The sequence below is a fragment of the Medicago sativa genome, chromosome 1 (genome assembly GCF_051527215.1).
Source record: "Medicago sativa cultivar Bolivia chromosome 1, Bolivia_mono, whole genome shotgun sequence".
NCBI classification, from domain to species: domain Eukaryota; kingdom Viridiplantae; phylum Streptophyta; class Magnoliopsida; order Fabales; family Fabaceae; genus Medicago; species Medicago sativa.
In genome coordinates, this window is record NC_140749.1 from 57,307,485 (window position 1) to 57,322,321 (window position 14,837).

Here is a 14,837-nt window from a genome sequence, read left to right on the forward strand (position 1 = left end):
TCAAACAAGCCTCCCATGCAGTATCCGTACTTGGACACTAGAATTTCTTTCCAAATTTGATTTCCACTTCGTATCATCCTCCATCTCCATTTTGCCAAGAGACATAATAGTTTTTACTTATTGATGTAGAACTATTTAGCTTTTACTTCCACAAGGTTAGCATGTTACATGTTTTCACATGGCATGTGTCTTTTTTACAAACTAAACATACGCTTTAATCGTGTCATACTATCTACGTTGAATTATGTTATTATTCATCTTTTCTCTTTATTTCTTTAGGTGATGATTAGGAGCTAATATGTAGACTTAAAGATGGAAGTTTGAAGTTGGAAACTAAGCTATTAAGTCTACTATTCTTTTTCCTCTTTTTTGAAATTGTTATTTACTAGCGTAAAAGTAAAAAATGAAGGCAACAATGTATGTTTGGAATATCTTTATCTCTAAAAATATGTTTGGAATATCACATAACAAAAAAGTAAGAATTGCTAGTTTTTTTTAATCAAAGAGTACATGTGAAGGTAAAAAAACACGTAGAGCTTTTTTTTAATCAAAGAGTACATGTGAAGGTAAAAAAACACGTAGAGCAATATATAAAATATAAAAGGGTACTTATTAACAAATGTCCTAAGGGCATTGTTTAAAATATAAAATAGCAACACAAATACAAGAGGATTCATGACGAAACCTTGTTGGAAATGAACAAGTCTAACATGTGAGATAAAGAAACAAGACAACACAACAAGGATTATTATTTTTTAATATACAGGGGCAAAAAAGTAAGAATTTAATTATAATGTTCCATTCCATTCTACACGCTCTAAATCAAGGGAAAGGAAGGATTTGATGAAATGAGATGAGATGGAATGGATTCCACTCAATATGTTTTTTGTCAATGCAAACACAAGTGTGATCAGTTTATTTAGAGGATAATAGAGTGAAGGAAATAAATTATTTTAAACTGAGTGAAATATTTCTTCTCTTTTTTTTTTTTTTTGAACGAAATATTCCTTCTCTAAGTCAATATGACAAAAGTTTCCATAAAACACGGATGTCCATCCATCCGTGTTAAATAAAAAAAATAAAAAAATTCATTCCTCCCATCCGCTCTGTTAAATAAAACATGAATCAATCAATAACAAAACTTTCAAAACAAATAAATAATACAAGTGAGATGAAAATTACAGTTTTATTCATTCAATAAAAATTTATTGATTCATAGATGGCCTCCAGCTATCACTACAATATCAGTATACAACTCCATCTCATGATTCAGTGTAGCAATGGAAGAAGTATTAACAATCTTTTCATTAGCTAAGCTACGTTCACACTGGTCAATTGCATCACCAGCATATTTGACAGCCAAGCCTATCATTTCCGGATCCTCACCCAATGCACCTTTTACCTCAGCAACCACGGTACTGTAATCATCAAAACACTCTCTGATGGGGTCAGAAGAAGGATATTTTTCCGTAATTTCTCTTACTACTTGTTGGGATTTTATTGCCTTGTCTATTGCCGCAATCTTTAAAAATGACCTGCAAAAGGTTAGATAATCTTGGATCAAAGTAATTTGAGGGTAAGCTTCTATAAGTTTCAGACAACGTTGTTCGAAGTCTTTTTGACCGGGTTCTTTACATACGTTTTGGTACAACTTAGGGCTCGGTGATGGTGATGGTGATGGTGATGGTGTTGGTGTTGGTGAAATGGCATGAGAAATAAAGATCATTGAAATGGTGAACAAAAATGATAAATATGTTGAAGGTGCCATTTTTTTCTTTGGTTAATTATAATGAATAAAAGACGTTGCTTAGGGTTCTTAATTATTTATTTATAGATATTATACTGGTAAAAAAATTTAGGGATGCTCTAACTCACAATGAGTCAATAAATCTAGTCAAACAAATCCAGTCGCCATTAATACTCCTGGTTTTTTGGACTAGTAATTACTACTTATAGAAAAAAATTGCAATTTTATTTAATTCATTGAATTTTTACAAATGAGGAGACGCCAATCGTTTTCATTTTCCATACTACTTCTGGTTTTTTGTTTTCTTTTGGTCAAGTCTTCCTGGTTTTTTGTTAACTCAATTCATACTAGTAATGACGTACTATTTCAAAAAATATACTTTTTTTTGTACAAAAAAAAATTTACATTTTATTTAATTCATTAATATTCACAAATGACGATATGCTAATCGTTTTTTTTAAGGAGTATGCTAATCGTTTTCATTTCCTGTATAACTCATTTCCTATACTAATAAGACCAATAAATGTCACCAATTTATTTAATTTTTTAAAATTTCTTGAGGTCGGTAGTCATCTCCAATTTTGAAACTAGAGGTTTTAAATATTTTCAGAATCTGTTCCATCCCAATTAATTAAAAAAATTACAAATAATTTTTTTTATTTAGCTAATTTTTTTATCTAGTCACCATTAATACTCCTGGTTTTTTGGACTAATAAATAATATGATTTGAAATATACATCGAATTGGATATAAATGGTAGAAGACCATCTACAATTCCGTTTTTCAATATGTATTGGTATATGATAGTAGTATTTTTTTTTTCAATGCTGGATAATTATGATATATTTTTTTTGAAGGATGGTATATGATATGTTGTTTGGTAAAAATATTCATGGATAATATAACCATTCTACTTTTTTCTTTCAATCAAATTTATAAATAGCATGATTTCATTTAGTTTTAAATTTTAAAATTTTAGAGTGAATACTCCATTCAGTTCATGTGAAAAATTGTGAGACCAAATTTTAGTGTATAAAATAAAATAAAATGGGACAACTTAGTCTCTATCTTACTTACACTTTTTTTTATTAATAAAGGAAACTAGTTCATGCATTCACACGGTCTAGAAATAATAATAACAAATAAATATTTATAAAAATACATCAATAATCGTAAAGAAAAAGGACATCAATAGTTAAATAGTAAAGATGAAATTGGGTCATTTAGAAAGTAACACCGCCTTACTCCCTTTATAATTGAGATTGAGCATATCATTATTAAAAAAATTCACTACCAAAAAATTTAATGGATTAAACTAAAAAAGAAGACGTTTCACGCAATAATTTAAATAACATCTTTTATGCAATTTAAAAAGTTCACATGAGCACCGATCCGTTGATTTGTAATATTTCTATGAAATATTTGTTTATTTTAATAATATGATTTTGCGTGTAAACTGTTCATCCTCCACGCGCAATTTTTGGAGACTAATCCCTTAAGTCTTAAAGGGGCGACAAACTCTTCCTAGAAGTTTTAACGCTTAGTCTTTTTAAGATAAGTGACAAAAAAACAATGAATGAAATCACCTTGTTCCAAACAAAAAAGGGAAAAGTTTTAGTCTTATTTAATTATTTTGAACTAGTAATGTTTGTTTTGGATGTTTGAAGGATCAAGTGATGAATTTTCTCTGGAGATAGGAAGATACAATGTGGAAAATGAGAATGACGATGTATGAAGATACAACGCTAGCACTATAGGATGATGTATCACACCAGATCGCCAGACAGGGTCATACAATAGCACGAACGCATGGGACCCTTGCCTATCATTGCTTAAGGGCTAAGTTCTATAAGTTGACATCAACAATTGTTAGTACGACAAGTAAAGAATATGTCGGGTACTGAAAGGATAAGATAGTGACAACTCATGTGGGAAATGACCAAAGGGTACAACTTGTAGTGGTTAACCGTGTACTGTATAAGAACAACCACATGTGAGTGCCAAGGGTCTAGAATTCTGCACAGTGAAATTAGTGGTCAAGTTCCATCTAGGCTTAGCAGCCACTAGAGTTCTCACTCCATCTCATCTTCTCTATAGATGAGCATGAGTGTTGGTTCTTAGTGATTTAGAGTTAAGATTATTTTGGTGATGCTTCAAGCTCACCTATTTCTGTGTTGGAGTGTAATTTATTCTTAACTCTATTATCTATCAATTTAGCTTTTTCATGTTTTCATTTATGTTTCAATTCAACTTCATCTTCGTTGTTAAGCTCATCATGAGTTAAACCCCTTCTTGTGGTTTTGACATGATGAGGATATGATATTCTTCGCTTAAGATTTAAAGAGTTATAGTTTCGTGCTTCTTTCAAACAAACTGTTTTAACTTAAAATCATTGAAAGTAAAACTTAATCACTTTTACTTTTAATGTCAAGTTCACTGAGACTGAAATGTAATGGAATGGAAATTGTTTGTTTGATATGAGTTACGTCCCTAAGTATTGAAAAGGGCATGGGAACAATACAGACTGCTTGAACTTAAATGGATCTTGGAAGAGCCTAAAGATGCGCCAAGATCTATCTAGGAGTCTTGTCATAGGTCACGGCTCAACCTCTTCTCAGATAGAGAGCTACTAATGACGTACCAAATAATGTTGCATGATAAGTATTGTGATTCTACCCTGGTGAAGGTGTGTTTTTCCATGCTTAACATGATAGCTAAATAGAAAGACCCATAAGACCACCAAGTTGCTATAAAAAAGATATAGCTCGGTAGTATATCGTAGTGAAGCTCTGTCATAACTAATTCATTGTTTAAACCACACTTTTACTTTGAAAACTTCTAAGGTTTTTAACTGTTTTCGTAAACTATTATCTTTATTTTATCGTTGCGAAACTTATGATTTATTTTATTACTTTGCAAGCAAATTATTTACTGGAAAGTTATAGGAAGCTATAACGCTCAAGTCCGGGATCGATATCTTTTTATACTATAACTTGGGCAGTCTATACTTGCACTTAGTCAAAACCCTATAAATACTTTGAGTATTTTAAGAGACACTAAGGGGCTGGGGGGAGGGAGGGAGGGAGGGAGGGAGGGAGGGGGAGAGAGAGAGAGAGTGAGAGAGAGAGAGAGAGAGAGAGAGAGAGAGAGAGGGGGGGGGTGATGATAGCGGCAACGTCGGTGGTGGTGACGAAAGACAAAGTCTGAGGGCAAGGAAGGTCATGGGGGGGAGGAGGAGAAAGGGAAGTGAGTCCGAGAGAGGAAGAAGATGAAATGTGATGTTTTGACAAAAGAGCCCCTACTTAAATGTGGGAATGTCCAAATTATTCCGGTGTCAAGTATTTGTCTAAAGTGTGTTCCAGCAATACAACTTCATGAGAAATATTACAAGTTGTACCAGCATATAATCAACCAACCAATCCATACATCAGCTAAATTATACTTAATAAAAAGAAACCTACACCCTACACTTCCACCCATCAAATAATAAAACCACTCCTTTTATCAAATAAAAGTATCCTGCCAATCTCAGCACATAACACTTCCATCCATCACAAAATATTTTTAAAAAACATAATTCTTGCGTGCAAAAAGAATTTTGCACGCAATTCACACATAATCCTTGACATTCCCTTTATTCGGTCCATGACCTCTACAACATTCGCTATTTTTCGTTCAAAAGAATTTTGTACGTATGGTCGATATCCAAATTAAATGGATACCTTTTCTTGCGTGCAAAAAGTGTTAGATTGAAGAAAGTTGCCAATTATATCGTATCATCTTTGTCGTCAAAAATGATAATATTGTGTGGTAAATTAAGCTCAGAACAAAACTAATGACAGGTCTCTGAATTTTGTATTAAAAATTCTTTTATATTTCATTGACTATAAAATATATTAAAAATAATAATAATAATAATAATAATAATAATAATAAGGGAAATGTTAACCAGTGCCCCCGGGGCACTGGTTAAGGGTCAAATATAGTAGGATTTGCATTGAGAGATGTGTAATCAGTGCATTAAAAGCTGAAAAAGTATATTATTTTTATTTAAAATTTCCTCTTTTGCCTTCCTTAACCAGTGCCCCGGGGGCACTGGTTAACATGACCCTAATAATAATAATATATAATCAACTTTCTTATGATTTAATAGTTTTGTCAAAAGAATAGATTTAATAGTTCAGAGACCTATTTACAAACTACAAACTAGTTTAAGGATGTAACAAATTATCTTGTCAATGTTGACTAACAAAATGACTTAATTAAAAAATTAAAATAGTGAACAAAAACTCTATTGATGATTGTTCTTGGGAGTGGATGTACTCCACTAGGGAGGGCCTTGCGGGGAACCACTATAAATCCCTTGTCTCTTTATATTTTTGTTTTTGTGAATTGATTCAATTATGAGTTTTGAAAATTGATTTGAAAAAACACAATTTTCATTGATTTGAAAGAAACTCAATTCAGTGTTGATTCTTTGATAATAATCAATAACATCCATAAAGGATTATAAGAATCCATCTTATTAGTGACTCAATTGAACCAATTGTGTATTGTTTTGCATTTAATTGTTGTTAGTTAACTCAATTTGGCTAAAAATAAGTTTTAAAAAGTTAAGTGTTTTTACAAATAAGTGACTATTTGATTTTAGCTTATCAACAATATCTTCAAATTAAATGTTTCTCGCTATCGTTTAATTTGAATAATCTAATTGATTTTCATGTATTTGGTATCTTGTTTTTTGTGTTGATCTCAATAACGGTCAACTTCTCATTTAAATCGTTGAAATAAGCCTAATCTGAAAATAATCATTTTTCTTCTGCATCTACTTTAAAGAATTATTGAAACTTTTTGTGTCCTTGCATAACGTTCCAACACTTCCTTACTCAAAAAGCCAAAGGATATCAGAGCTAAAAAGTTTATGAAAGTAGATAATAGTCACTTCAAAATTAAACACAATGGTTCAAACGTTTATAAATCACAAACATTGTACAAAATATTCCACAGCAACATCTAACCAAATTGATACTACAAGCAATCACTTCTTCACATCATGACTTCAAATATGCATAAAAATAACATAGGCAATTCAATCTTCATTTTCAATGCTTCCCAATAGCCAAGGCAGACATCACAACCAACAAGATTAAAACAACCACAGTAATAAATGATGCCACAACTGCTCCACTTGTCTGTGCACAAAAATCTCCAAATTGGTTGCAAATGGCAAGCCAGTTTGTGTCTTGATTTCCATTGTGTGCCAAGTAAACTATGGAAGCAGCTGAAGCAGCACTAGCAGTAGCCAGAGTAAGAAATACCTGCAATTATAAGCACCACAAAGAAAAATCATAACTAATTTTTTTTTTTAAGAAGTTAAACCAGCCCACCTAATTTTTTTTTAAGAAGTTAAACCAGCCCACCTAATAAGCACCACAAAGAAAAATCATAACTAATTTTTTTTTTAAGAAGTTAAACCAGCCCACCTAAATTGGCACTGGAGAGAATCGAACCTGAGACCTCGAGGAGGAGCACACTCCCAGATCACAAGTCAATACCACCAGGCCAATCCAAGTGGATTGAAAAATCATAACTAATTATGCTAATACTAGCGTGCAGGTGAGCACTAATTAGATGTTTACTACTCGCTTCGGTCTCAAATATAAACAAAAGTTGAGTCAGCAAAAATAGATGTATTTAATTCAACTTTTGGATCAAATACATCAACTTTTGTTGACCTAACTTTTACTTATATTTGAGACTGTAGGTGGTATGTCGCATTATTATACCAAAGAAATGATCAAGAGTTAGAAAATAGAGAGCTTACGGTGTCTAGGATGATGAGAAAAAGCCTTGGTCCAGTTGCATGGGGACGTATGATGGCTACTATAGAAAAAGGTAGAGACAAGACCAAATAGCCAGCCACTATTGCCATTGCAATAAGAAAAAACCTGCATTTTTCAAGCATTAAGTGAATAAATTGCATATAGATTACAATCTAATTTTGATACATATTAGTGTAAAACGTTTTACACTATCATCAGATCATAACCGATCTTATATGTGACTTAGAAAGACATAGAAAGTAGAGTTTTGAATGTTACATACTGGAATGCAGGAAAGCTATCATAGCTAGCTTCAAACTGAAAGAACTGAGTAAAGAAAGAAAGAGATTGATCACTTGTTCCCATCGAGGCGGCAGCGGCAAGAGCTGCTGCTATGGCACCTAACCTTAAAATGAAATCCATTATGGCTATGCCCTTTTTCCATCCTCCTGGCCTTGCAGGTGCTGCAACCAAAACAGCTTTTCCTTTGGTATCTTTGCTTGATTCTTGGATATCAATTTTAGTTGACATTTTTGGATCTAAATAAGATAGAAGCTAATTATATATTATATATACTAGACTTTGTATGAATCAATGAGACCAATGATGCAAATGTATTAATGTTTGAAGCTTATATATAGAGATTAGAGGACAGGGTGTTCAATGTTTTTTATAATAATAAGTGAAGTTGTTTGGAAAGTTTTTCACTTAATAATAAATCATATTTTCATTCATAGCAAGTAAACATTATGTCACATATTTTTAATCACATTTGACTTAATCCATGAACTAATCCACGTAGTCTCCCTAATCCATTACACTCTAATGGATGCTTTGTCACCCGAGGGAAAATCAATTTTAGTCTCCACAAGCTCCTTGTGGTACCATTTTTTAGAAATGACAAGTATTGTTGATATTGGTTTGAAAAATTCTTGCTTTATTTGAATGCTAAAGAAGAAAAATATCAAAATTAGATGACTTATTGACAGAGAAACTATTTTGTGACATTTTATGTTGTAGGTACTAAATTGTCTCTTTTTTTTTTATTGTTAGAGACATGATTATCTCTTTTTCAAGATAGTTAAAGTAAGGATTAAGTTGTCCCGGTTTACTTTTTCTTCTTAGTACGAAAGTTGATTTTATTTTTCTTAAGGATCAAATTAAATTTCTCAATATTTCTCAAGAATAAATCTTCAGTCATAAACTATTTATATACGTTCAAGAAACTATTAATTTGCAAAGTCTCATCTAGGGAGAACTACTTCATGTACTTGATTATGATAATATTTCAACTGAATTCCCTTATATTCTATTTCTATCTAACCCTTGGAAGCTGGTCAAGTTGGAGAAAAGGAGAAAAGAACACCTACTCAACCCACTGATGTTATAAGTGGACCCGAGTTTAACCCAAAAGTTATAGGGCTGCGACCTGCACTCCCCCTTAGAATCAAATATACATATACGTAAAATTCAAATCTGTAACAAAACAAATTTGGTGCAAAAAATAGAACATTATTTATATGAACAAAAAATATACATATTGCACATTTATGTGTTTGAATGCATGATTACAACAAGATTATTCCTTCAGTACCATGATCCTAACTCATTATGAATCAATGCCATCAATATTTGTCGCAATCAAGAAAACCACAAATTTTAAAACCTTCAAAATTTGGTCTTGTTATTCAACTTTGAACAGTTAAAAATCCAATCTTGAAGCCTTCGACCTCTAATCTTCAATTCAATTCCCGGTCAATTTAGCCATTTTACAACTTTAAGACCTCACGACCTAAAAACCCTAAAAATTCACATCCTAAGGTGAAAAGAAATTGATTTTTTTCCTTCAACCTATATACAATTGAACACCTTCAATCTAATCAAATCTAGACGCACATTGTACAGAGAAAGAAATCATATATAAGTCTCACACAATTACCACCCACATCAAAGGATAAAAAAAGTTTTCGGTGAAACATTGTGATGAGTGAATTTTAGAGAGAAAATGAATGTTAAACCTTAGTGAATGAGTAAATGAGATTTATATAGGACGAGGAATAAAAAAAACAATTTTGATGCATTAAAACTTGAAAAATAAAATACAAGTTGATATGAATCACTCTATAGATCAATTCAAATCGCATCTCTTTGCGGGCATCCATGAATCAATTTTAACTGAATGATTTAGATCATGACTCAAGTCAACATTTTCATCAAATTGATTTGAATTACCCTTCAACATATGATTCAAATCACCCGAGCATGATCCAAATCACCCTTCAACATAACTAAAATCACGAAATCCTAAATGACATGAAAAGTTTTAATGCATGTTTGAAAAATGATTTTCTTAAAGGTTAAAATGGCTTAAAACATGATTTTGATGCATGCACGTTTGAAATATGACTTTATTTGATCCTAAGACATTGAGAAATACTCATCAAACCTAAATCTTATTTTAATATCACTAAAACAAACTAAATCCTACACTAGGAGAGACATGGACTCGCAAATTCCTCTACCAACACATCCACCACGTGTGTCCTTGGTTGTTAGTATGAATCCAGAAGTGGCTCCGACATTTTTTTTAAGCATGGTACTACTAAAAATTCAGTATTTTAGTCGTCATAGCGATCAATAAATGGATTTCTTTGTCAGGGCAGCTTTAGCTTCAAGAGTGGAAATATTGGCAGCAAGGTGCATCGATTTGAGGACATATTTGAGCTGATCTAAGGCGCACATATGATTAAGAAATACAAGTCGTGGTAATCCTTTCATGTATAGAAGAATCAAGTGCTCTTTAGTTGTGTGTTATCGGATCGCATATTAAGAGATTTCTTGGTCGTATCTCAAAATCCTAGTCTGTTTGGCTCTGGAGTAGTAGTTGATGTTTCTTGGATTGTTTACGGTCCTTCAGTAGCTCGTTAGTGGCTTGAAGCGAGATCCTAAGGTGTCTCTTTCTTTCCGATCTTCAGTCACTTGTTCTTGATCAATAAAGTGCGCTTTGGTGGAGTTTTAGCTTTTTTACTATTTCACTTTGGACCTCCCACTCTTTGGCGTTAAAATTTTTGTCTTGATTTTGTCTAGGTGGTGTTTAGTTGTTCTCTTGGTGCTTGAGTTTATTTATCCGTTTCGGAGTTATTTGGCATCCTTGTTGTTGTTTTTTGTGCTAAGGGGGTTTTGTCCTCTGCAATCTTTGATCTTGCCCTGTATTTTGACATTCTTATAGCATATCTTGTGTTTTGGGATGTTTTATGTTTAATCTAAGAGCACCTCAAATGATGAACTCTCTCAATTGATATTTTGTGGGTCTCATTATGCCACATCATTTTAAAGCAACTCACTTATTTTGCACTCCAACGGTGAACTTTAAAAGAACTCATATTAGGTCCCACACTTTTACCTCAAATATTAATATTTTATCCGTATTTAATTTTATCACAACTTAAAACTATAATTTAATTATTTTTACTTAATATTAATATGAAAAAGTTAAAAATAAAATAGAAGAAATATAAAGATAAAATTATGAGACAAAAATTAAATGTAATATGTTTAAATGAGCACAATTTATAAGTAGAATAATTTTCAAAGTAAAATTAAAAACAACATAAAACAATCTAACCTGTTCTAAAATTTAGAAATGTGATAATTCTATTGTTGTTTTAATCAAAGTAACCAAAACAACAGTTACTTCAGAAAGCAACGATTATTACACGAAGTCCAACTTCAACCAAAATTATTGCAAAATAACCCACTTTTTCAATCTCCACGTGGCGGACCATTGAAAACTTGAGACCGCTGGAGTTGCTCTAATAAATTTTATCTTTACTTTCAAAACAAAAACAAAATGGATCGCTAAACCGATCACTATATGTGTTATCAGTCAATTTAGTGCCGATTTTTGTAATGTCGCTAAACCACTGGTCATTAATGTTAGCAACTAAAATAGTGACAGAGTTGATATTTTCGTTCGAAAGGGTTTTTTTTTATTTTTCATTCCTTTTGGTGGATAAAGACTACAAATATTAATATTCGTCTAAATTTCATATGTGGTGGTCGAGTCCGTTTGTTTGTCTGAGCATCGGCTAATTTGTTGTATTTTCGCTTTCTTTGTGACTTGACCATTTCTAGTTCCCAATACTCTACCTGCATCCTTCTCACAATAAAAACCTATGTAGACCATATACTACTTCAAACATAGCTTGAACTGTGATCAATTAAACTGAGCTCCAACAAAATCGCCATTTGAAAAATATTAGCTTTTAATAACCAGATGCCCGTCGGAATTTGTGAGATATATTTTCAATGTTACTATTTACCAAGCATAGCTAAATTGAAACTATAGATATTTTTAAGGTAAACACACCGGTAAGCGATACCTCTGAAGTTTGGTTGAGTATTTATCCATCATCTAATTATTTAATGAAATATCATAATTTTGTATTAATTTATTTAAAATAAAATCAAATTTTGAATAAGTTTTGTCTACAAATACATTATACCCAACCAAATTTCAGTACATAAGAATTTATCTGTTTCTAAATCTTGTGTCGCCTACCTTTTTACTTATTGAAATTCTTTCTCAAGAAAGTCAATGAATCCCACTTGCATTAGCCCTTCATCTACCCCACCGGAAGAATTTATCATTAAAAAATAAGGGTCATGCTAACTTAATGTCCCTGGGGCATCCGTTAAAGAAACAAAAAAGAAAAAGTTTTCATTGAAAAGAGTATTTTTTTTATACTTTTAAGAATTTGACTATACAAGTTTAAAGAGTATTTTTTACTATATTTGAAAAGAGTATCTCAATGAGATCAATGAGCAACCTTTAAGGGTGGATAATCCACTAATACTAACTCCAAACTTCTACCAAAAGAAAGAAGATAAAGTGTAGAATGAAGAAGAAATGATGGAATGAGGTCAATTTGTTTTTCGATTTTTGTTTTTTAATATTTTTCAGAGTTTCCTTTCATGTAAAGTTGTCATGTTTGAAGTACGCTCACTAAATATTGATACTATACATTCTTAGGAGATATGAATTTTGGTTCATCGTGTTGTGAGGTTTAGCTCAGACTCAAATTGCAAATGAAATAGTGTCTTTCAACCATGATGGATAAACTTCCATCAAGCCCTTAATAACATGAGGGAAATTTGAAAATTAAAACTAGAGAATGGACAAAGTTATATTCATATTGGCTCAACTAAATCTTCCAAATATCAAAAACATTAATCATAATTAATATTCCATAACAACAATTTCCCAAAATCAATTCAAGAAATCAATTTAACACAATTCATGACATCGTGAAAAACCTGACAACAATTAAATAGGTAACTTAGGCTTCTATAGCATAATCCAATCTTAATTTTCAATGCTTCCCAAGAGCCAAAGCAGACATCACAACCAACAAGATTAAAACAACCACAGTAATAAATGATGCAACTACTGCTCCACTTGTCTGTGCACAGAAATCTCCAAATTGGTTGCAAATGGCAAGCCAGTTTGTGTCTTGATTTCCATTGTGTGCCAAGTAAACTATGGAAGCAGCTGCAGCAGCACTTGAAGTGGCCAGAGTAAGAAACACCTAAAATTTCATAAACACAGTTTCAAAGTTGAATTAATTTATGATAATATTTAACATTGAACTTAATTAAATTGTATACATCAATCGGTCACTTGCCGCACCCCTTATCATATTTTTATTAACAACAAATAGAATAGATAGATAGATAGACAGACAGACAGACAGAAAAGCTTACGATATCTAAGATAATAAGGAAAAGCCTTGGTCCAGGCGCATGGGGGCGAATGATGGCTACGACAGAGAATGGTAGGGATAGAACTAAGTAGGAAGCTACTATTGCCATTGAAATAACAAAAAACCTGCATTGTTTCAAGTATTAGCTTATTATAATTATGGATTATTGTTTTGAAAGAAAAAAAAAAGTTTTGAGTGTTACATACTGGAAGGTTGTAAAGCTATCATAGCTAGCTTCAAATTGAAAGAACTGAGTGAAAAAAGGGAGAGTCTGATCACTTGTTCCCATTGAGGCGGCAGCGGCAATAGCCGCTGCTATGGCACCTAACCTTAGAATGAAATCCATTATGGCTGTTCCCTTTTTCCATCCTCCAGGCCTTGTAGGTGCAACTAGAATTGTTTTTTCCTTGTTAATGTTGCTTGATTCTGGGACATCAATGGTTGTTGACATTTTTAGCTTTGAAAATGAGAGAATCTTAAAAGAGAGATTATAAGGATATGTATGAGCTTATATGTTGAAATGTGAATATGGAAATGGATTGATTGTTGAAGCTTATATAGAAGAACTGTAAGCATGCATTTGTATAACATGAATAGGATAAGTAATGTCAATGTGAGTTGTTATATGATCTATGCCTTTTCCACTACATAAGAACTTTTTTTATAAATAACAAAGCAAGTAAAAAAGGTCAATGGTTGTCAAAGTTTGGAGGGATATATATTGGATTTCTTAAAAGAAATTTGCATCATGTGTTGAAAGTAAAAAATGATGCATCATGCCTAGTGGTTGAAATTATAATTTATACGTTATAGAATACAACTTTACGCTATGAATAATTAAAAAAAAACTAGCCTATTTCATTAATCAGTCAACCAAACCATATGCACCCAATCCACTAATGCATGCATGTATCATGCATGTATAGTACTGATCATCCTAAATCCTTAACGCAACTCATTGTGGCACTTTGTCTATCTATTCCATTAGGGTATCAATTATGGTATCTTTCATACTCCTTTATTTTGTTATATTTTTCCTTTTTAGATCTCTCGTTTTTTTTTTCAATCAAATGGACCATCAATCTATTTCTTCCCTCTTTCTTTACCCTGTTCCCTATATATTTCTTTAGATAGGTATGTATATGGAAGGTCCAAGTATCTGTCTTAACCGCACTTTTCTCACAAAATGAGGTTAAGACATTCATGACATATTGGTTGTGTTAGAGCACAAGTTAGCATTCTCTATATAAATGAAATATCTAATTAGCACTGATTTTTTTTTGAGGAAATCTAATTAGCACCTATGGAAATTGAGTTTCACGAAAAATTTAGGAAGGGGTTAATCTCCCAACATTTGTGTATTACGGTGTCAAATAATATTACCTCCAATGAAGAGAATCTATCAAAAATCCAAATAAAATTATTAAATTATCATCAAACATTGAAAAGTTAATTAATACTAAATTGTGATATAATAGGACTAAATTTATTGACATCTAGTTTAGA

General features: G+C 32.0%; 3 protein-coding genes across 3 annotated transcripts; all 3 read right to left on the bottom strand.

The window, feature by feature from the left end:
- Positions 1-930: 930 nt before the first annotated feature.
- On the bottom strand, positions 931-1,768 carry LOC146955682 (uncharacterized). Its single transcript, XM_085722604.1, has one exon. It carries the CDS (start codon positions 1,766-1,768, stop codon positions 1,214-1,216), a length of 555 nt encoding a protein of 184 aa, XP_085578730.1. The 3' UTR covers positions 931-1,213.
- Positions 1,769-6,689: 4,921 nt separating this feature from the next.
- Positions 6,690-8,182, bottom strand: LOC146955683 (casparian strip membrane protein 1). Its single transcript, XM_085722613.1, has 3 exons — positions 7,853-8,182; positions 7,572-7,695; positions 6,690-7,065 (listed from the first exon to the last, which is right to left on the bottom strand). The coding sequence occupies exons 1-3, from the start codon at positions 8,098-8,100 to the stop codon at positions 6,850-6,852; spliced, it is 588 nt and encodes a 195-aa protein (XP_085578739.1). The 5' UTR covers positions 8,101-8,182; the 3' UTR covers positions 6,690-6,849.
- Positions 8,183-12,753: 4,571 nt separating this feature from the next.
- LOC146955684 (casparian strip membrane protein 1) lies at positions 12,754-13,880 on the bottom strand. The gene is made up of 3 exons (XM_085722625.1): positions 13,538-13,880; positions 13,333-13,456; positions 12,754-13,157 (listed from the first exon to the last, which is right to left on the bottom strand). The coding sequence occupies exons 1-3, from the start codon at positions 13,780-13,782 to the stop codon at positions 12,942-12,944; spliced, it is 585 nt and encodes a 194-aa protein (XP_085578751.1). The 5' UTR covers positions 13,783-13,880; the 3' UTR covers positions 12,754-12,941.
- Positions 13,881-14,837: the final 957 nt, after the last annotated feature.